Source organism: Mobula hypostoma, chromosome 7 (genome assembly GCF_963921235.1).
Source record: "Mobula hypostoma chromosome 7, sMobHyp1.1, whole genome shotgun sequence".
NCBI classification, from domain to species: domain Eukaryota; kingdom Metazoa; phylum Chordata; class Chondrichthyes; order Myliobatiformes; family Myliobatidae; genus Mobula; species Mobula hypostoma.
Genome location: NC_086103.1, coordinates 181,117,475 through 181,140,798, shown reverse-complemented (window position 1 = coordinate 181,140,798; position 23,324 = coordinate 181,117,475). Strand labels below are relative to the sequence as shown.

Below are 23,324 nucleotides of genomic sequence, written 5' to 3'. Positions count from 1 at the left end.
GCTAACAGTGCATCTCAATGCTGATGTGAAGAGTGAATTCCTAGAGCAGATTCTGGTGTAAAATCTATTCAGAAAATTAGATGCAACAAATCATTCCTTTGTGAGTAACCCTGCCAACTCTTAACTGACCCTGTAACTAAATTCAGGAGCTCTGCCAGAAATAAGTTGTAGATTAAATAGACACTGTGCTCAAGTAGTTTGCAATGGCCTGATAGGTGATTTATCATGGAACTTGCTGAGCATGGATATATTTATTGCCTATTCTGTCTGCTGTGTGCTGGTTGCTGCCTTCTACTTCCCAACATGAAGTGGGGAACTCCAGGGTTTTGACCTTGCAGTGGTGGAGCAGAGCAATTACCTTTGAGTATATTACTGGAGAAAACTATTGAAGACAAAGGTTATTGACTTCAGGAGAACCCACACCACTCATACCCCCTTTTACACAGCACAGCAGTGGAAATGCCGAGCAGTTTCAAACTTCCAGGAGTGGACACCTTGCACAACCTTTCATGGTCTCAGAACACATTCTACACAGGTTGAAGAGAACTGGACTTTGCACATCTATACTCACATCCTTCTACAGATGCACAGTAAACTGCATTCTAAAAGCTGTATCACTGCATGGTAGTGGCAGACAGGAAGGCTCAATAATGGGTATCCAAAACTGCCGGCACTAGCCTACCTGTAATCAAAGACATACATACAGAAAGGTGCCAGTAAAGGGCCAGTAACATCATGAAGAGTCCTACCCACCCTGCTCATGAACTGTTTGTCCCACTCCCATCAGGGAGGAGGCTACATGGCATCCATACCAGGACCACCAGACTCATAAACAGCTACTTTCTCCAATCAGGCTGATTAGCACCTCCACCCACTAACTCCACCCATCCGTCAGATCCAGAGTAACAATTATTTTGTTCTCTTTTACACTTGTGTACTGGAAATGACATTAAACTATCTTGAATCTTCTATTAGCAACACCCCAATGGCAAGGGAAATGAATTGTGTAATGGACTGGAGGTTAACGCAGAGAGGTGCTGTGAATTCTGGGACGTGAAGACCTGAGTTCTAGAAAAAGTTTGAATAGGTTAGGACATTATTCCCTGGAGTGTAGGGGAATGAGGGGAGATTTTATAGAAGTATACGAATTTATGAGGGGTATAGATAGGGTAAATGCAAGCAGACTATTTCCTGATGAAGGGTCTCGGCCCGAAACATCGACTGTACCTCTTCCTAGAGATGCTGTCTGGCCTGCTGCGTTCACCAGCAACTTTTATGTGTGTTGCTTGAAATTCCAGCGTCTGCAGATTTCCTCGTGTTTGCAGACTATTTCCATTGAGTTTGGGTGAGACTAGAACTAGAGGTCATGGGTGAAAGGTGAAATGTTTAAGGGGAACATGAGGGGGACTTCTTCACTCAGGGTGGTGAGGGTGCAGAACGAGCTGCCAGCACAAGTGGTGGATGTGGTTTTGATTTCAACATTTAAGAGAAATTTGGATAGGAACATGGATGGGGGTGGGGGTATATGAAGGGCCATAGTCCAGATGCAGGTCGATGAGACTGGGTAGATTAATAGTTTGGCATGGACTAGATAAGCTGAAAGGGTGTGTTTCTGTGCTTTGATTTTATTACTTTAACTGATCCATTTCCTGGCATATGGTCCATAATCCTCTGTTCCATCCCTGTTTATGTGTCTTGTCTGAAGGTTTCTTAAACTCTGCCTTCGCATTTGCTCCCAGGTGTTCCAGGTACCTACCACTCTGTTTTCAATAGTAGTTTGCCTTTCAAATTGCCTTTAAGCTTCCCCCCTCACCTTAAAAGCTATGCCCGCTAGCATTTTGAGAAGACTAGAATATAAAAGCAAGGACATGATCCAGTTGCTTTGTAAGGCATTGGTCAGACTGCACTGTGAGTAGTTTTGGCCCCATATCCAGAGATGTGCTGGCATTAGAGATGGGTCCAAACAAGATTTATGTGGATGGTCTTGGCAATGAAAGTGTATGAGGACCGTTTGATGGCTCAGAGCCTTGTACTCACTATGGTTTAGAAGAATGATGACGGATCTTATTGACACCTGTTGAATTTCGAAAGGCCTAGATCATGTGCCATAGGGAGGTTGTTTCCATTAGTGGGAGAGTCTAGGACCGGAGGGGATAGTCTCAGAATAGAAGGACGTCCCTTTAGAACAGTGATGAGGAAGAATTTCTTTCGTGAAAAGATGTTAAATATCTGGAATTCATTGCAACAGACAGCTCTGGAGCTAAATCATTGGTGGAGGTTTATCAGTTCTTGATTAGTAATTGTGTCAAAGGTTACGGGGAGAAAGCAGCAGAATGAGTTGAGAAGGAAAATAAATCAGCTATGATGGACTAGAAGACTCTGTGGGCTTTTCTGTTACAATGTCTTATGGTCTTAATTGCCATTTCCATCTTGGGAAAGCAGACCATCTTTGTTCCCGGTGCTTCAGCTAGGTTGCTGCTCAGCCCCCAATGCTACAGAGAAAACAATCCAAACTGGTCCACCCTCTCCTTACAGCCAATACTCATCAATCCAAGCAACATCTTGTTGACCTCTTCTGTACCCTCTCCAAGGCCTCCACATCCATAGGTGCAAAAGCATAGAACATAGAACATTACATCACACAGTAGGCCCTTTGGCCCAGGATGTTGTGCTGACCCTTTAACCTACTCTTAAGATTAATCCAACTTTCCCTCCTACATACAGTGGCATGCAAAAGTTTGGGCACCCCAGTCAAAATTTCTGTTACTGTGAATAGTTAAGTGAATAGAAGATGAACTGATCTCCAAAAGTCATAAAGTTAAAGATGAAACATTACATTTTAGGCAAGGTTAGTGTATTATTTTTGTTTTGTACAATTTTAGAGTGAAAATAGGAAAGGAGCACTATGCAAAAGTTTGGGCACCCCAAGAGATTTGAGCTCTCAGATAACTTTTACCAAGGTCTCAGACCTTAATTAGCTTGTTAGGGCTATGGCTTGTTCACAGTCATCGTTAGGAAAGGCCAGATGATGCAAATTTCAAAGCTTTATAAATACCCTGACTCCTCAAACCTTGTCCCAACAATCAGCAGCCACGGGCTCCTCTAAGCAGCTGCCTAGCACTCTGAAAATTAAAATAAGTGATGCCCACAAAGCAGGAGAAGGCAATAAGAAAATAGTGAAGCGTTTTCAGGTAGCTGTTTCCTCAGTTCGTAATGTAATTAAGAAATGGCAGTTAACAGGAGCGGTAGAGGTCAAGTTGAGGTCTGGAAGACCAAGAAAACTTTCCGAGAGAACTGCTCGTAGGATTGCTAGAAAGGCAAGTCAAAACTTCCGTTTGATTGCAAAAGACCTTCAGGACTCTGGAGTGGTGGTGCACTGTTCTACTGTGCAGCGACACCTGCACAAATATGACCTTCATGGAAGAGTCATCAGAAGAAAACCTTTCCTGCATCCTCACCACAAAATTCAGCGTCAGAAGTTTGCAAAGGAACATCTAAGTAAGCCTGATGCATTTTGGGAGTAAGTCCTGTGGACTGGTGAAATTAAAATAGAACTTTTTGGCCGTAATGAGCAAAGGTATGTTTGGAGAAAAAAGGGTGCAGAATTTCATGAAAAGAATACCTCTCCAACTGTTAAGCATGAGGGTGGATCGATCATGCTTTGGGTTTGTGTTGCAGCCAATGGCATGGGGAACATTTCACTGGTAGAGAGAAGAATGAATTCAATTAAATCCCAGCAAATTCTGGAAGCAAACATCACACCGTCTGTAAAAAAGCTGACGATGAAAAGAAGATGGCTTCTACAACAGGATAATGATCCTAAACACATCTCAAAATCCACAATGGACTACCTCAAGAGGTGCAAGCTGAAGGTTTTGCTATGGTCCTCACAGTTCCCCGACCATCATTGAAAATCTGTGGATAGACCTCAAAAGAGCAGTGCATGTCAGACGGCCCAAGAATCTCACAGATCTAGAAGCCTTTTGCAAGGAAGAATGGGCGAAAATCCCCCAAACAAGAATTGAAAGACTCTTAGCTGGCTACAGAAAGGGTTTACAAGCTGTGATACTTGCCAAAGGGGGTGTTACTATGTACTGACCATGCAGGGTGCCCGAGCTTTTGCTTCGGGCCCTTTTCCTTTTTTGTTATTTTGAAACTGTAAATGATGGAAATAAAAAAGTAATCTTGCTTAAAATATTAAAGAAATGTGCCATCTTTAACTTTATGCCTTTTGGAAATCAAGTCATCTTTTACTCACTTGGCTATTCACAGTAACAGAAATTTTGACCAGGGGTGCCCAAACCTTTGCATACCACTGTAGCTCTCCATTGTTGTATGCCTATCTAAGAGTTTCTTAAGTGTCCCTAATGTATCTGCCTCTACCAGCCTGGCAAAGCGTTCCACACACCCACCAGTCTCTGTGTAAAAAAAAAACCTACCTCTGATGTCCAGCCTATCATCATTGTCATCAGGTGCCATGCCCAGTTTGAGCTTTGACTGCCATTGCCCACACACTCCTGTTTCAAGTCAACTGGATCAATTCATTGGTATTCATTTCCAATTCTCTGGCTGCTGTCTCCATCATCATTTGTCTTTGTCTTCCTCTTGCTTTCTTCCCTTCAATCTTTCCCATAATTACTGTGCATTCTAACTCCTCTTTCCTAATCACATGTCCAGTGAAGTTACGTTGCCTTTTCATGATCTCATACATTATTTCTGTTTTTGTGTTTGCTCTGTTCATGACATCCTCGTTAGATATTCATTTCGTCCATGATATTCTTTGCATCCTTCTCAAAAACCACATTTCTGCTGCTACAGATCGTTTCCTTATGTTACAAGATATCGTTCAACATTCTGAGCCATATAACATAACTGGATAAACATAACATTTCAGTACTCTGAGGCGGGTTGTCATGCCTAGTTTAGTGTTGGTCAGTATACTCTTCATTCTCGTAAAGGTGTCCTTTGCCATCCCTATTCTTTTGATATCCAAGTCGCACCTGCCATCTGATGTCACCCAGCTTCCTAAGTAGAAAAAGTTCTTTATTTGTTTTATGTCTTCCCCATTTATTCTCAGCCTGCAGATAGGATTCTCCTTTTTGGATATCACCATACATTGTCTTTTTACAATTGATAGACCCATTTTTGCATTTTCTTCAACAATTATATCAATTAAGTTTTGTAGTTCTTCCTCCGTACTTGCAATTAACACAGTGTCATCTGCATATCTGAAATTATTGATGTTTTCACCACCAACTTTGATTCCCAAGATGTCTCTTATTTTTTGTAATACTGTTTCACTGTACACATTAAATAAATCAGGGGAGAAAACACACCCTTGTCTAATGCCTCTCTTGATTTTTGTAAACTGACTCACTTCTCCATCTATTCTTACAGCAGCAGTTTGTTCCCGGTACAGATTTCTGATTAGGCGGAGGTCTTTCGAATCTGGGTCTAGGGTTTTCTGTAATATTTCAAATAGCTTATTGTGCTTTACTTTATCAAATGCTTTTGTGTATTCGATAAAACAAACAAACAAATCTTTTGCACTTGAATAGCTCGTTCTGATAGTAACCTTAACATCAATATTGCGTTTCTTGTACCTTTGTCTTTCACAAAACCACATTGTTCTTTGCCTATTTCAGCTTGTATCTTACTGTTAGCTCTTGTCATTAAAATTCTTAGAAGTATCTTGGTGATATGACTCTTTAAGCTTATGGTCCTATGTAATTGACATTCTATTGCTCCAGCTTTCTTAGGAAGAGTGATTAATACTGATTTTTTTCATCTCTTCTGGTATTATTCCAATCTCATAAATGTCATTGATTAAATCAGTAAGTTTTTCAATTCCATAATCTTCAAGGGCAATAATTTGTTCTATTAGTAATTCATCAGAACCTGCTGCCTTTCCTTTCATCATCTTATTTATTCCATTACAAACTTCAGATTTTAAAATACTTGGACCTTCAATGTTTTTCTTAATTAAGTATAGTTTCCAGCCTATACTTTCCTCCAATCACCTTAAAACTATGCCCTTTCGTATTATCCATTTCCGCCCAAGGAATAAGGTACTGGCTATCCACTCTATCACAATCAGAGTCAGGTTTAATATCACTAGCATAAGTCATGAAGTAGTTTAGCTTTATGGCAGCGGTACAATGATATACATGATCAATAAGTATGGAGAAAAAAACTGAAGGTTACACATACACACACACACTCACACACACACACACACACACACATACACACGCACACACACACATACAAATACACACACACACACACAAATACACACACACACACATACTGTTAAATAGTTAAAATAAGTAGTGCAAAAAAAAATAGTGAGATATTTCATGGGTTCAATGTCCATTTAGAAATCGGATGGCAGAGGAGAAGAAGCTGTTCATAATCGCTGAGTGTGTGCCTCCTTCCTGACGGTAACAAGGAGAAGAGGGGATGTCCTGGGTGATGGGGATCCTTAATGATGGACGCTGCCTTCTGAAAGCACCGCTCCTTGAAGATATCTTGGACACTACGGAAACTCATACCCATGCTAGAGCTGACTAATTTTATTTTTAATTTTTAATCTATGCCTCATCATCATATACACCTTTGTCAGTCACTTCTCACCCTCCTTTACTCTAAAGAGAAATGTCCTACCTCGCTCAACCTATTGTCATAAGACATGCTCTCTAATCCAGGCAGCATCCTGGTAACTCTCCTCTGCACCCTCTTTAAAGCTTCCACATCCTTCTCATAATAAAGCAAGCAGAACTAAAAACAATACTCCCAAGTGTGGTCTAACCAGGGTTTTATGGGGCTGCAACATTACCTTGTAACTTGAACTCAGTACCTCAAGTAATGATGGTCAACATATCATATGCCTTCTTATCCATAATGTGAGTGGGAAAGGAGCACCAAGCTTCAACTTCACACACAGAGTAATGCATATACAGAGTGAGCTGCTGCAGGAAGTGGTTAACGCAGGTACAATAGAATAACAAAATTGATAAGATACATGGATTGGAAAGGTTTAGACTCTAACTTAAAGGAAGATGGGCCAAGCAGAGACAAATGGGACAAGCTTTAGATGGGCATCTTGGTTGGCATGGATAAGTTGGGCTGAATGGCCTAGTTCTATGCTATGTATCTCCATGTCTCAAAGGGACATGAGGTCATGTTTGTAACTGGTATAGTGAATACCATTTTGGCCACCGGGGCAGGATTTGTGACTTCTGACTGAGAAGTAGTTGTTTGATTTGTGGAGCGTAAAACATAGAATAGTACTGCACAGTACGTGTCCTTTGGCCCATGATGTTGTGCTGACCTTTTAACCTACTCTAACGTCAATCTAACTCTTCCTTCCTATTTAGCCCATCATTTTTCTATCATCCATGTGCCTATTTAAGAGTGCCTTAAATGCCCCTAATGTATCTGCCTCTACCATCACCCTTGGCAAAGCATTTCATCGTCCCACCACTCAACTCTATGTGTAAAAAAAAAACTTACTGCTGACTTTCAAACTTTTCCATACTTTTCTCCAAACACTATAAAATTTTGCCCTCTTGTATTAGGTTTCTGTACATTTTTCTTGTTAATTGCTGATTTTTTCACTTGTTTAGGAAATTGTGTTAGTTTTCATTGATTATATACTAGAACTTCTTGTTTGTTTATTTATTGAGGTACAGCACAGTGTAGGTCTTTCCGGACCTTGGAGCCACGCTGCTCAGCAATCCTCCAATTTAATGCTAGCCTAATCACAGGACAATTTACAATGACCCATTAGCCTACCAACCAGTATGTCTTTGAACTGTAGGAGGCAATCAGAGCATCCGGAGGAAACCCATGTGGTCACTGGGAGAATGTACAAACTCCTTACAGGCAGCAGTGGGAATTGAACCCAGGTCACCTGTACTGTAAAGCATTGTACTAACCACTACACTACCATGAATATGCAAAATGAGTTTTTCAAGGAAATTGGGTCGAATGCAAGAAATTGGGATTTATTTGGGTAGATTTCTGAATGGTCAGTGGATACTACCGCAATATTCGTCCTTTGTAGTCTATATTTCTTGTAACTTATATCATACTGCTGCCACAATGCCACAAATTTCATGACGCGTACAAGAGGCAAAGGAAAGCTATACGTCTCCCCCCATGCCCCATACTTTTCTCCGGTCACCTTAAACTTATGCCCACTGGTATATCTATATGGATTTTAACTGTATCCTGGTTTGGAGCCTTGTACCATCATTGTTTGAGCATCGATGCAAGTGAATTGAGCAATTGAAACCCTGTTCAAAGCCAAACTTCATTATTACCCTACCTGCTCCCTTCAAGCTTGGTACCAATTCTGTCTGCTTAGCCTGCTCTAACATTGAATCCAATCTAAAGCCACCCTACTGAGATGGATTTTCTAACGTCGCTGCAGCTTATGTTTATAATTATGTAGCCTAACTGCAGATGTTTGGCTGTTTTAACTAACCAGGCTTTGAAATTTAGGAAACAGTGTAACACATGTTTGATTTTTTATTACTTAACGGATATCTTGAAGACCTCGTTCTGAAAGCATCCCCTTTACTTTCTTGCCAAAAAGTGGAGTTATTCTAGTTGAAGATAACTCCAATAACAATAGCTGCTCAATAATATTGCCTCTGGGAGTCATAACTAAAGTACATTACAAGGAGAGAGAAGTTATTAGAAGAGGAAATTTTTCTTGTCGGAGTAGTTTGGGAAGTTATAAACTATGCGTTAGTACATTAAGAACTATAATAGTGGAAGGTCGGCATATGCAAAGCACTGTACTGGGAGCACCTGCAAATTGGTTCCACGCACTCATCCTAGCCAGTGGTGAATGTGGCAAACTAAGATCATGAAACATTGGAGCAGAATTAGGTCACTCCACCATTCCATCATGGCTGATTTATTATCCCTCTCAACCCCATTCTCCTGTCTTCTCCCCATGACCTTTAATGCCCTGACTAATCAAGAGCCTATCAACCCCTGCTTTAAGTATACCCAATGACTTGGTCTCCAAAATGGAGGCAATCTCTTCGGTGTGAGAAGATGGGATGAAAGTGATAATTCTGCCCTTTGTAATTATCAGTTGTAGCCCCCCTGGCCACCCTCAGGGTTGCTTGGCTCGCTGTCATCTAAGGAAACAGCCCTCGGCCCCGCCAAACTGGGTAATTAGTTTGTGTGGATGCTCAACCCCGTTAGCGGACATCACAGCACCTGGTCCATCTTCTGTCTCTCTCTCTCCCCCGCCTTCTCCCCCAAAACCCCGCGCATTTAGTATCTTCAAATATGTCAAAAACATAACAACTATCCCAATTTGTTCATAACATATTCTTATCACACTCCTAACCTAAAACAAGCTGCTAGCGCAAAAACTTTCTCAGTGTTTAACATAACAAAGAAGCATTCCCAAGTATAACATAACAAGGAAGCCATTTTAATTAGCCTACGCAGTAACATAAGAGACGAAACCCCCGTACACAATTAAGATATGCCTTTAATGGAAGGTGAGGAGAAGGTGAAATACCAGTGTAGAGTGGAGCGCAGGAGACTGAGGGAGATTGATGAAGATGTACAAAATTAGGAGAGGTATAGATAGGGTAGATGCAAGCAGGCTTTTCCTACTGAGGCTGGGTGGGACTAGAAGTAGATGTCATATGTTAAAGGTGAAAGGTGAAATATTTAAGAGGAACTTCTTCAGTCAGTGGTTGGTGTGTGTGTGTGTGAAACGAGCTGCCAGCGGAAGTGGTGGATACAGATTTGATTGCAACATTTGAGAGAGGTTTGGATAAGTACATGGTTGGGAGGAGTATTGTCCAGCTACATGCTGATGTGACTTGACACAGTTATAGTTCAGCTTGAACTAGATGGACTGAAGGGCCTTTTATGGCTGCAAGTCTGTACGACTCTATGACCAGTCTAAGAGCCATTGTAAGTGCATCAACAAGTTTGTAATCTCCATCTTTAAAACATCCAGGCAAGTTTATCTCAACATCCAGTGGATGACTTCACAATGTGATTGATCAGCTTATAGATAATACAGTAGCTGGTTTTTATTCGGCAGAGTATAAGGTTACAGTTAAAGTATAAGGTTGCTATAGCCGGGAGAGGTAGTAGGGATAAGCTCCCACTACCTATTAAATGCTCCCATTTAGTAGCCTCTGGCAACCAAATCCAGCTCCTGGCATTCACATGTGGCTAAGCTACTAAGCCCAGCAGAACCATTTCTGCTGACAGGAGAAGGGACAAAGGCATCTTACTAGCACCTTAAAACCGGTCACTTTGGGCCGCTGGGGCTCATCATCTGTGGTTCGCAACGGACTGACATGTCAGAATGTTCCACAGAAAAGTTCTGTAGGACTGTAATGGACTGTTTGAGATTTCAGGTGTAATATCTCTAACATACAGTACTGTATTTGTCAATGTGGATCAGGCAGCAAGTGTGTAAATCCATTGGGAGCAAAGGATGTGGGGAATGGCGAGGGTGGAGTGCCACAGGAGGGCAGACAAACAGGTGCGTGGGTGGCATGGGTACAGATACACCCAGCCCTCAGACACCAGGCAAGGTAATTTGATTCCAAACAATTGGTTTATTGATCATTACAGAACGTCTCTCTGGTGCTTCCCGCTTATTCCCGTCTCCATTCCCTTTTTCTTATCCATGATTCCCCTTTCCCTGCCCCCTTCCCACTTTCAGTCCACAAAAGAGACCCATATCGGAATCAGATTTATTATCACGCACATAAAATGTTTTTTTTTGTGGCATCAGTACTGTATAAATCCTATAAAAGCTTCAAGGATCTTCAAAGTAGCTTGGTAAGTTTAGTATCAAAATAGGTAAGCTACCATATACTACCTTGAGATTCATTTTCTTGCAAGCATTTACGGAAATAAAAAAAAACAATAGAATTTACGAAAAACTATACAAAGAAAGCTAATATCAGGAAGCTAATATGTGCAGTGTTGAAAACTATGGCTGTCAGGAAACAATAAACTTATTTTGTATTTACAGCTAAGATACCAGCATGGCATGTCCACACCAGATCTCCGACAGACACTGCCTAACCTGAAAAGCTTCATGGAGCAAGGGCTAATGGTGCGATGGTACGTATCGAATCCCTGCATTATGCCTTATCAAAAATGGATGAGCTCTTAATACGACAGATGCCTGTGGAGGCCAAGTCAATGGGTATATTTAAACAACACACAAAATGCTGGAGGACCTCAGCAGGCCAGACAGCATCTGTGGAAAAGAGTACAGGCAACGTTTCAGGTCAAGACCCTTCAGCAGGACTGGAGGAAAGAAAGATGAGAAGTTAGAGTTAGAAGGTGGGGGGGGGAGGAAGAAACACAAGATGATAGGTAAAACCGGGAGGTTGTGGGGGACAGTGAAGTAAAGAGCTGGAAAGTTGATTGGTGAAAGGCCACTGGGAGATCCAGCTTTTTCTGGCAGTCGAAACATAGGTGCTTGTTGAAGCAGTCCCCAATCTATGTCGGGTCATACCAATATACAAGAGGCCACGCCAGGATCACCGGATACAATAGATGACTCCAGCAGACTCACAGGTGAGGTGTCACCTCACCTGGAACGACTGCTTGGGGCCCTGAATGGTAGTGAAGGTGGAGGTACAGGGGCAGGTTCAGTCCTGCTGAAGGGTTTCAACCCAAAGCGTTGACTGTACTCTTTTACATAGATGCTGCCTGGCCTGCTAAGTTCCTCCAGCATTTTGTATGTGTTGCTTGGATTTCCAACATTTGCAGATTTTCTCTTGTTTGTAATTGGGTATATTTAAATCAGAGTTTGATAGGATCTTGATTAGTAAGTGCATCAAAGGTTATGGGGCAGAATGCAGGTGAATGGGGTGGAGGGGAATACTGTCTGTAAGGAGTTTGTATGTCCTCTGGGATTAAAGTTCAAAGTAAAATTTATTATCAGAGTCCACACATTGTCACCACATACAACCCTGAGATTCTTTTTCTGCAGGCATACTTAGCAAATCTATAGAACAGTAACTGTAAACAAGATCAGTGGACAATAAACTATGCAAATGCAGATATAAATAAATAGTAATAAACAACAAGCATGAAATAACAATATAGCAGTCCTTAAGTGAGTGTAGTGATCCCCTGTTGATCAGGAGCCTGATGGTTGAGGGGTAGTAACTGTTCCTGAACTTGGTGGTGTGAGTCCTGAGGCTCCTGTAGCTTCTGCCTAATGCAGCAGCAGCAAGAAAAGAGCATGGCCTGGGTCGTGAGGATCTTTGACGATGGATCTTGCTTTTCTATGGCAATGTTTCATGTAGATGGTTGGGAGGCTTTTACCAATGATGTACTAGGCCGAATCCACTATCTTTTGTAGGGTTTTCCACTCAAAGGCATTAATGTTCCCATATCAGTCTGTAATGCAGCCAGTCAGCAGACTTTCCACCACACATCTATGGAAGCTTGCTAAGGTTTTCGATAACATGTGGAACCTGTGCAGACTCCTGAGGAAGTGTTCTGCTTTCCACCCACAGGCTAAAGACATACCGGTCGGTAGATCAATTGGTCGTTGTAAATTGTCCTGTGATTAGATTAGGGCTTAGTCTGGGAATTGCTGGGCAGCACAGCTCATTGTGTTGGAGCAGCCTATTTCACACTGTGTCTCAATAAATAAATACATAGCATCCGCCCTGATGGAGCAAACTCAACGGTCCTAATGGCCTAATTCTGCTCCTATGACTTATGGACATAATTGGAATCAATAAATTTCAACACATATGTCACTGATCTTTAATTTGATTCTGATTCTGAATCAGTTTAGCATATTTTACTTTTAAAATGCCATGGGGGAAAAAAACAAAAAAATTGTAAAATCAGTCAGATTGCCAGCAACCTTGTACCTTAACAAGTTCCCCCTCTTTCCCTCAATTACTTCTCCCTCCAAAATGAAAATAATGGCCTTTTAAATAACTTCTTTCAGTGGCTGGCGACGTATTAAACTGAGTTTAGTTTTTCGTGCAAAGATGTACAGCTAACACCTCTTCCTTCTATCTTGAACTCGTTACCACTGAGAGCAGTTTCCTGCAACGCCTTTTCTCGGTTTTCCTTCATAATCTTGATCGTTACTAGTGGTTCATCTCGGCTAAATAAATCAAGCCTTGGTTGTATATCTCTATGGAACTGAATAAAGAGTTGACGTCTTGGGCCAAGGCCCTTCATCAGCATAGAAAAGTAGAGGGCTATATAGCAGGGAAGGGTTAGATTGATCCTGGAGTAGGTTAAAATATTGGTGAGTCCTAATGAAGTGGGTTTGAAACAGTGACTGTTTATTCCTCTTCACAGATACTGCCTGCTGAGTTCCTATAGCATTTTCTGTGTGTTACACTCAAAGTTAAAAGTAAATTTATTATCAAGATACGTAATACGTTACCATATACAACCCTGAGATTCACTTTCTTGCAGGTATACTTAATAAATCCATACTAGAAGAATAATCATAATAGAATCAATAGACTGCACCAACTGGTTCAACTAGTGTGCGAAAGATAACAAACTGTGCCGACACAAAAAGAAAGAAATAATAAACAAATAAGCAATAAATATTAAGAACATGAGATGAAGAGACCTTGAAATGGAGTCAGTAGGTTGTGGGAACATTTCAGTGATGGGTTAAGTTACCCCTTTGGTTCAAGAGCCTGATGATTGAGGGGTAATAACTGTTCCTGAACCTGGTGGTCTGGGTCCTGAGGCTTCTGTACCTCCTTCACGATGGCAGCAACAAGCAGAGAGCATGACCTGGGTGGTGGGGGTTCCTGATGATGGATGCTGCTTTCCTGTAACAACACTCCGCGTGGATTTGCTCAGTAGAGGGGAGAGTTTTACCCGTGATAGACTGGGCCGTATCCACTACATTTTGCAGGATTTTCCATTCAAGGGCATGGTGTTTCCATAACAGGCCCTGATGCAGCCAGTCAGTATACTCTCCACCACACATCTATAGAAGTTTGTCAAAGTTTTAGATGTCATGCCGAATCTTCACAAACTTTTAAGGATGTAGAGGTGCTGCTGTGCTTTATTTGTAATTACACTTACATGCTGGGCCTCTGAAATGATAACACAAAGGAATTTAAAGTTACTAATCCTTTCCACCTCTGATCCTCCGAAAGAGACTGGCTCTGGATTTCCAGCATCTGCAGAATCTCATGTGTTTTGTATATTTCTACCTATCTATTGTAACATCACTTTCCAAGAACCACCAGCATCACAGAATGGTTGCAGCAGTGAATGAGGCCATTCAGCCTATTGACCCAGGACCTGTTCCAGGGACATCTAGTCTAGTTCCAATCTCACAATCTCTCCCACCAGTTTTTTTCCTTCACATACTTAGTTGTAATCCTTTCACATAATTACAGTTTAAATTTCAGATCTCACTGTATGTGTGAACATACAACATACACTCAGTGGCATCTTTATTAGGTGCAAGTGGTACCTAATAAAGTGGCCACTGAATATATGTTCATGGTCTGCTGCTGTTGTAACCTTCCACTTAAAGGTTAAATATGTTGTGCATTCAGAGATGCTCTTCTGCACACCACTGTTGTAACGTGGTTATTTAAGTTACTGTTGCCTTCCTGTCAGCTTGAACCAGTCTGGCCATTCTCCTCTGGTCTCTCTCATTAACAAGGTGTATTCGTCCATAGAACTACCATTCACTGGATTTTTTTGTTTTGTTTTTCTCACCATTCTCTGCAAACTCGAGAGACTGTTGTGTGTGAAAATCCAAGGAGATGATCAGTTCCCAAGATACTCAAACCACCCCATATGACACTAACAGTCATTCCATGGTCAAAGACTCCTTGATCATATTTCTTCCCCATTCTGATGTTTAGTCTGAACAACAGCAGAATCTTCTGATCATGTCTGCGTGCTTTTATGCTTTGAGTTGCTGTCACATGATTGGTTGCTTAGATATTTGCGTTAATGAGCAAATATACAGGTGTACCTAATAAGGTGACTACTGAGTGTGGAACATTACAGTACAGCATGGGCTTTTCGGCCTTTGATGTTGTGCCAACCTTTTAACCCACTCCAAGATCAGTCTAACACTTCCCTCCCATATAGGCCTTCATTTTTTCTTTCATCCATGTGCCTAAGAGTCTCCTAAATCCTTCTAATATATCTACTCTGCCTCCACCCAAGGCAATACATTCCACATAATCACTACTCTCTATGTATAACAATCTTACCTCTGACATCCCAATGTAATTTCCTCCAGTCATCTTAAAATTATGTCCCCAAGTGGCATGCAAAGGTTTGGGCACCCCTGGTCAAAATTTCTGTTACAGTGAATAGCTAAGCGAGTTAAAGATGACCTGAATTCAAAAAGGCATAAAGTTAAAGACACATTTCTTTAATATTTTAAGCAAGATTACTTTTTTATTTCCGTCTTTTGCAGTTTCAAAATAACAAAAAAGGAAAAGGGCCCGAAGCAAAAGTTTGGGCACCCTGCATGGTCAGTGCTTAGTAACACCCCCTTTGGCAAGTATCACAGCTTGTAAACGCTTTCTGTAGCCAGCTAAGAGTCTTTCAATTCTTGTTTGGGGGATTTTTGCCCATTCTTCCTTGCAAAAGGCTTCTAGTTCTGTGAGATTCTTGGGCCGTCTTGCATGCACTGCTCTTTTGAGGTCTATCCACAGATTTTCGATGATGTTTAGATTTTCGATGATGTTTAGGTTGGGGGACTGTGAGGGTCATGGCAAAACCTTCAGCTTGCGCCTCTTGAGGTAGTCCATTGTGGATTTTGAGGTGTGTTTAGGATCATTATCGTGTTGTAGAAGCCATCCTCTTTTCATCTTCAGCTTGTGATGTTTGCTTCCAGAATTTGCTGGTATTTAATTGAATTCATTTTTCCCTCTACCAGTGAAATGTTCTCCGTGCCACTGGCTGCAACACAAGCCCAAAGCATAATTGATTCACCCCCGTGCTTAACAGTTGGAGAGGTGTTCTTTTCATGAAATTCTGCACCCTTTTTTCTCCAAACATACCTTTGCTCATTACGGCCAAGAAGTCCTATTTTAACTTCATCAGTCCACAGGACTTGTTTCCAAAATGCATCAGGCTTGTTTAGATGTTCCTTTGCAAACTTCTGATGCTGAGTTTTGTGGTGGGGACGCAGGAAAGGTTTTCTTCTGATGACTCTTCCATGAAGGTCATATTTGTGCAGGTGTTGCTGCACAGTACAACAGTGCACCACCACTCCAGAGTCTGCTAACTCTTCCTGAAGGTCTTTTGCAGTCAAACGGGGGTTTTGATTTGCCTTTCTAGCAACCCTACGAGTAGTTCTTTGGGAATGTTTTCTTGGTCTTCCAGACCTCAACTTGACCTCCACCGTTCCTGTTAACTGCCATTCCTTAATTACATTACAAACTGAGGAAACAGCTACTGAAAATGCTTTGCTATCTTCTTATAGCCTTCTCCTGCTTTGTGGGCATCATTTATTTTAATTTTCAGAGTGCTAGGCAGCTGCTTAGAGGAGCCGGTGAACACAGCAGGCCAAGCAGCATCTCTAGGAAGAGGTACAGTCGACGTTTCAGGCCGAGACCCTTCGTCAGGACTAACTGAAGGAAGAGTTAGTAAGAGATTTGAAAGTGGGGGGGGGGGAGATCCAAAATGATAGGAGAAGACAGGAGGGGGAGGGATGGAGCCAAGAGCTGGACAGGTGATTGGCAAAGGGGATATGAGAGGATCATGGGACAGGAGGTCCAGAGAGAAAGACAATGGGGGGGGGAACCAGAGGATGGGCAAGGGGTATAGTCAGAGGGAGAAAAAGGAGAGTGAGAGAAAGAATGTGTGTATATAAATAAATAACGGATGGGGTACGAGGGGGAGGTGGGGCATTAGCGGAAGTTAGAGAAGTCGATGTTCATGCCATCAGGTTGGAGGCTACCCAGACAGAATATAAGGTGTTGTTCCTCCAACCTGAGTGTGGCTTCATCTTTACAGTAGAGGAGGCCGTGGATAGACATGTCAGAATGGGAATGGGATGAACATCGACTTCTCTAACTTCCGCTAATGCCACACCTCCCCCTTGTACCCCATCCGTTATTTATTTTTATACACACATTCTTTCTCTCACTCTCCTTTTTCTCCCTCTGTCCCTCTGACTATACCCCTTGCCCATCCTTTGGTTCCCCCCCACCCCCCCCCGTCTTTCTCCCCGGACCTCCTGTCCCATGATCCTCTCGTATCCCTTTTGCCAATCACCTGTCCAGCTCTTGGCTCCATCCCTCCCCCTCCTGTCTTCTCCTATCATTTTGGATCTCCCCCTCCCCCTCCCACTTTCAAATCTCTTACTAACTCTTCCTTCAGTTAGTCCTGACGAAGGGTCTCGGCCTGAAACGTCAACTGTAGCTCTCCCTAGAGATGCTGCCTGGCCTGCTGCGTTCACCAACAACTTTGATGTGTGTTGCTTGAATTTCCAGCATCTGCAGAATTCCTGTTGTTTGCTTAGAGAAGCCCATGGCTGCTGATTGTTGGGACAAGGTTTGAGGAGTCAGGGTATTCATCTTAGAGTAAGTTAAAAGGTTGGCACAACATGGTGGGTCGAAGGACCTGTACTGTGCTGTAATGTTCTATGTACTATATTTTAATCTTTTATTCATAAAATGCAAATGATTACCAAGTGTGCTTTATTGTAGAGCACATTATTTTATCCACAATAGATCATTATTATAATCATTCCCTAATGGAGTCAGCCACTTCTGTCAGCATTTAAGTAGGTAAGAGTGGAGCCAAATTCATTTTTGAAAAAATATTACACCTTGTCAGAAATCCTTGCAGTGACGTGGCATTTTATCACATCTCTCAAATACCACAGAATGCTTGCATGCTTTGTGTGACTATGAAGCTCTGAGACTGTTCTGGAGACACATTCATTGGCCACTTGGTGCATATAATCAGACTTTGCTGTGCACAGATGGAGGAATAGCTTCCTGCTCAATCGTACAAGCCAGACTGTGCCGATGATGCCTTTCATAACCGCAGCTCATTCCAAAGCACAAAGTCTACCCTACAAAGGGAGGATGAGCAGCCAGAAGTCATGGTACATATTGGTACCAATGACATAGGTAGAAAAAGGGAGGAGGTCCTGAAAACAGAATAAAGGGAGTTAGGAAGGAAACTGAAAAGCAGGGTCTCAAGGGTAGTGGTCTTGTGATTACTGCCTTTGCCATGTGACAGTGAGGATAGGAATAGAATTAGTGGCAGATAAATGTGTGGCTGAAGAATTGGAGCAGGGGACAGGGATTGTGGACCATAAGGACCTCTTCTGGGGCAGGTGTGACCTGTACAAAAGGGCCGGGTTGCACTTGAGTCTGAGGTGGACCAATTTTTGCAGGCAGGTTTACTAAAGCTGTTGGGAGTGGTTTAAACTAATATGGCAGGGGAATGGAAACCAGTATGATAGAGCTGAGGATGAGCCAGCAAGTTTACAAGTAGATGATGGGTGTAATATAGAAACATAGAGACATAGAAAACCCACAGCATAATACAGGCCCTTCGGCCCACAATATTTTGCCGAACATGTACTTACTTTAGTAATAGCTAGGGTTACCCATAGCCCTCTATTTTTCTAAGCTTCATGTACCTATCCAGGTGTCTCTTAAAAGACCCTATCGTATCCACCTCCACCACCGTTGCCTGCAGCCCATTCCATGCACTCACCACTCCCTGTGTAAAAAACTTACCCCTGACATCTCCTCAGTACCTCCTTCCAAGCACCTTAAAACTATGCCCTCTCATATTAGCCATTTCAGCCCTGGGAAAAAGCCTCTGACTATCCACACAAGTAATGCCTCTCATACACCTCTATCAGGTCACCCCTCATCCTCCGCCGCTCCAAGGAGAAAAGGCCGAGTTCACTCAACCTAAGGCATGCTCCCCAATCCAGACAACATCCTTGTAAATCTTTGCACCCTTTGTATAGTTTCCACATCCTTCCTGTAGTGAGGTAACCAGAACTGAGGGCAGTACTCCAAGTCGGGTCTGACCGGGGTCCTATATAGTTGTAACGTTACCTCTCGGCTCTTAAACTCAATTCCATGTTTGATGAAGGCCAATGCACCGTATGCCTTCATAACCACAGAGTCAACCTGCGCAGCAGCTTTGAGTGTCCTATGGAGTCGGACCCCAAGATCCCTCTGATCCTCCACACTGCCAAGAGTCTTACCATTAATTCTATATTCTGCCATCATATTTGACCTACCAAAATGAACCACCTCATACTTATCTGGGTTGAACTCCATCTGCCACTTCTCCACCCAGTTCTGTATCTTATCAATGTCCCGCTGTAACCTCTGACAGCCCTCCACACTATCCACAACATCTCCAATCTTTGTGTCATCAGCAAATTTACTAACCCATCTCTCCACTTCCTAATCCAGGTAATTTATAAAAATCACAAAGAGAGGGGGATCCAGAACAGATCCCTGAGGCACACCACTGGTCACCGGCCTCCATGCAGAATATGACCCGTCTACAGCCACTCTTTGTCTTCTGTGGGCAAGCCAGTTCTGGATCCACAAAGCAATGTCCCCTTGGATCCCATGCCTCCTTAATTTCTCAATAAGCCTTGCATGGGGTACCTTATCAAATGTCTTGCTGAAATCCATATACACTACATCTACTGCTCTAACTTCATCAATGTGTTTAGTCACATCCTCAAAAGATTCAGTCAGACTCTGGTCCCGGTGACTTATTCAACTTGATGCTTTCCAAAGACTCCAGCACATCCTCTTTCTTAATGTCTATATGCTCAAACTTTTCAGTCCGCTATAAGTCATCCCTATAATTGCCAAGGTTTTTTTCCATGGTGAACACTAAAGCAAAGTAAGTACCTCCACTATCTCCTCCGGTTCCATACACACTTTCCCACTGTCACACTTGATTGGGCCTGTTCTCTCACATCTTATCCTCTTGCTTTTCACATACTTGTAGAATGCCTTGGGGTTTTCCTTAATCCTGCTCTCCAAGGCCTTCTCATGGCCCCTTCTGGCTCTCATAATTTCATTCTTAAGCTTCTTCCTGCTAGCCTTATAATTTTCTAGATCTCTATCATTACCTAGTTTTTTGAACCTTTCGTAAGCTTTTCTTTTCTTCTTGACTAGATTTTCAACAGCCTTTGTACACGAGACTTCCTGTACCCTACCATCCTTTCCCTGTCTCATTGGAACGTACCTATGCAGAACACCACGAAAATATCCCCTGAATATTTGCTGCATTTCTGCCGTACATTTCCCTGAGAACATCTGCTCCCAATTTATGCTTTCAAGTTCCCACCTATTAGCTTCAGATTTCGCCTTACTCCAATTAAACGTTTTCCTAATCTGTCGGCTCCTATCCCTCTCCAACGCTATGGTAAAGGAGATAGAATTATGATACTATCTCCAAAATGCTCTCCCACTGAGAGACCTGATGCCTGACCAGGTTCATTTCCCAATACCGTATCAAGTACAGCTTCTCCTCTTCTAGGCTTATCTACATATTGTGTCAGGAAACCTTCCACCCAATCTAAACCCTTTGCTCTAAGGAGATGCCAATCAATATTGAGGAAATTAAACTCTCCCATCATGACAACCATGTTATTATAACATGAGTTTAAAGAAGGACAAGCAATGACTGGGTACAAACACAGACAGAGCAAAGAGGTAAATTGTACCACAGAGGCAAAACTCAAAAGGGCAAAGAATGCAGGACTGAAGGTACTGTATTTAAATGCACGTAGTGTTCAGAATAAAATGGACAAACTCATGGCGCAATTAGAGATTGTTCGGTATGACGTTGTGGACATCACTGAGTCGTGGCTGAAAGAAGGGTTCTGTTGGTAATAAATGGAATTACATCTTTAGAAAAAGGTGACGTCGGGTCAGAGAATGTCAAATCTTTATGGGTGAAATTAAGAAACTGCAAGAGTGAAAAAATCCACTATGGGAATCATATATAGACCTCCAAATAGTAGCCAAGATATGGGGTTGAAATTGCAAAGGAAGCTGGAAAAAGCATGAAATAAGGGTAATGACACAATTGTAATGGAGGACTTCAATAAGCAAGGGGATTGGGAAATTCAGGCTGGTATCGAATTGCAAGAGAGGGAATTTGTTAATGCCTACAAGATGGCTTTTTAGAACAGCTTATGCTGAAGCCTACTTGGGGGAAGGCTATCTTAGATTGGGTATTGTGTAATAATCCAGATTTTATTAGGGTGCTTAACATAAAGGAACCCTTAGGAAGCAGTCATCATAATATGATTGAATTCATACTGCCAGAATTGAGCTCTGATGCCCCAAGCGGTAATAGCGTTGTGCTGACCACTACGCTATTGTGACACTCTACTCACTTCTATTTGCTTAGAATTTCTCTCAAAGTTCTAGGTAAACCTATTATCAGCATACATATATGTCGTCATATACAACTCTGAGATTCATTTTCTTGCAGGCATTTCTAGAATATAAAGAAATACAATTGAATTTATGAAAAACTATACTCTTAAGTACTGTGCAAAAGTCTTAGGCACATATATATACACATACATACACATTCTGTAATGATCAATAAACCCATTTTTAGACTCACATAACCTAGCCTAGTGTATCAGGGCTGGGTGTGTCTGCACCCTCGCCAACCCCCGCCCCTTGCATGCTTTCTCTGCCACCTGTCCCACACCTCTCCCACAGCACACCACCCTTGCCATTCCCAACATCCTTTGCACCAGCCAAATTTATAAACTGGCTCTCCGTTCCACGTTGACAAATACAGTACTCTGTAAATGTCATAGGCACCCTAACTACATATATCTGTGCCTAAGACTTTTGCACAGTCCTGTAAATCTTGACTGACAACCAATGTGCAAATTAAAACAAATTGTGCAAATATAATAAAATTAATAATAATTAATAACTAAGTAGGTAAATAATACTGGGGACATGAGTTGTAGAGTCCTTAAAGGTGAGTCCATAGGTTGTGGAATTAGTTCAGAGTTGAGGTGAGTGAAGTTATCCAGTCCAATTCAGGAGCTTGTAGTTGAAGGGAATTAACTGTTCCTGAACCTGGTGGTGTGGGACCCAAGGCTCCTGAATTTCGTATCCGATGACAGCAGTGAGACGAGTACTTGGCCTGAATGATTGGGCTCTCTGACAATGGATGCTGCTTTTTTTGTGGCAGCACTCAATGGTACGGAGGCTTTTCCTGTGATTGATTGGGCTGTATCCACCAGCTTCTTGAAGGCTTTTCCCTACCTGAGCTCTGAACTGATTACACAAACCACAGACTCACTTTCAAAGAATGTACAAAGTTAGTCTCTTTTGCACATTGGTTGTCAGTTTTTGTTTATGTAGTATTTTTCATAAATTCTATTGTCTACTATATTTTCTTGTAAATGTCTGTAAGAAAATGTATCTCAAGGTAGTATATGGTGACATATATTCTCAGTGGTCACGTTATTAGGTACCTGCTATACCCAATAAAGTGGCCACTGAGTGTACGTTTCTAGTCTCTAGCTGCTATAGCCCGTCCACTTCAAGATTCAACGTGCTCTATGTTTACAGATGCTTGGCTGCACACCACTGTTGCAACACATGGATATTTGAGTTACTGTCACCTTCCTGTCAGCTTGAACCAGTCTGCCCATTCTCCTCTGTTCTCTCTCATTAACAAGGCATTTTCGCCCACAGAACTGCTACTCACTGGCTGATTTTGTTTCTCGCACTATTCTCTGTAAGCTCTAGAGACTGTTGTGTATGAAAATTGCAAGAGATCAGCAGTATCTGAGATAGTCAAACCACCCTGTCTGACACCAGCAATCATTCCATGGTCAAAGTCACTTAGATCACATTTCTTCTGCATTCTGATGTTTGGTCTGAACAACAACTGAACCTCCTGACCATTTTTATGCATTGAGCTGCTGCCACATGATCAGCTGATTAGATATTTGCATTAATGAGCAGGTGTGCTTAATAAAATAGTCACTGAGTGTACATACTTTGATAATAATTTCATTATCAAAGTAAATAGTACCTTTGTATTAAAGGACCTTTAGAATTAACATTACTGTAGTAATGTGGGCAATGTTGCAGAAATTTGTGCAAATCAAACCCCTAAGTTCATCAAGGTCGGAGTTCAGAGTTCAATTCCGGCATCCTCTGTGTGGCATCCGTAGGTTTCCTCTGGGTGCGCCAGTTTCCTCCCACAGTCCAAAGACATATTTTTTCCTAGGTTAATTAGTCATTGTAAGTTTTTCTGTGATTAGGCCTGGGTTAAATACAGCA

The 23,324-nt window shown here is 42.0% G+C and overlaps 1 protein-coding gene across 2 annotated transcripts in view; it reads left to right on the top strand.

Annotated features, from left to right (window-relative positions):
• The window catches only part of uvrag (UV radiation resistance associated gene), a 444,845-nt gene that overhangs the window by 404,180 nt on the left and 17,341 nt on the right, over nt 1–23,324 (top strand). For both annotated transcript variants that reach the window (XM_063054654.1, XM_063054653.1), the window contains exon 14: nt 11,036–11,127. In XM_063054654.1, the coding sequence (XP_062910724.1) occupies nt 11,036–11,127 (92 nt within the window). The remainder of the gene's footprint in view (nt 1–11,035; nt 11,128–23,324) is intronic.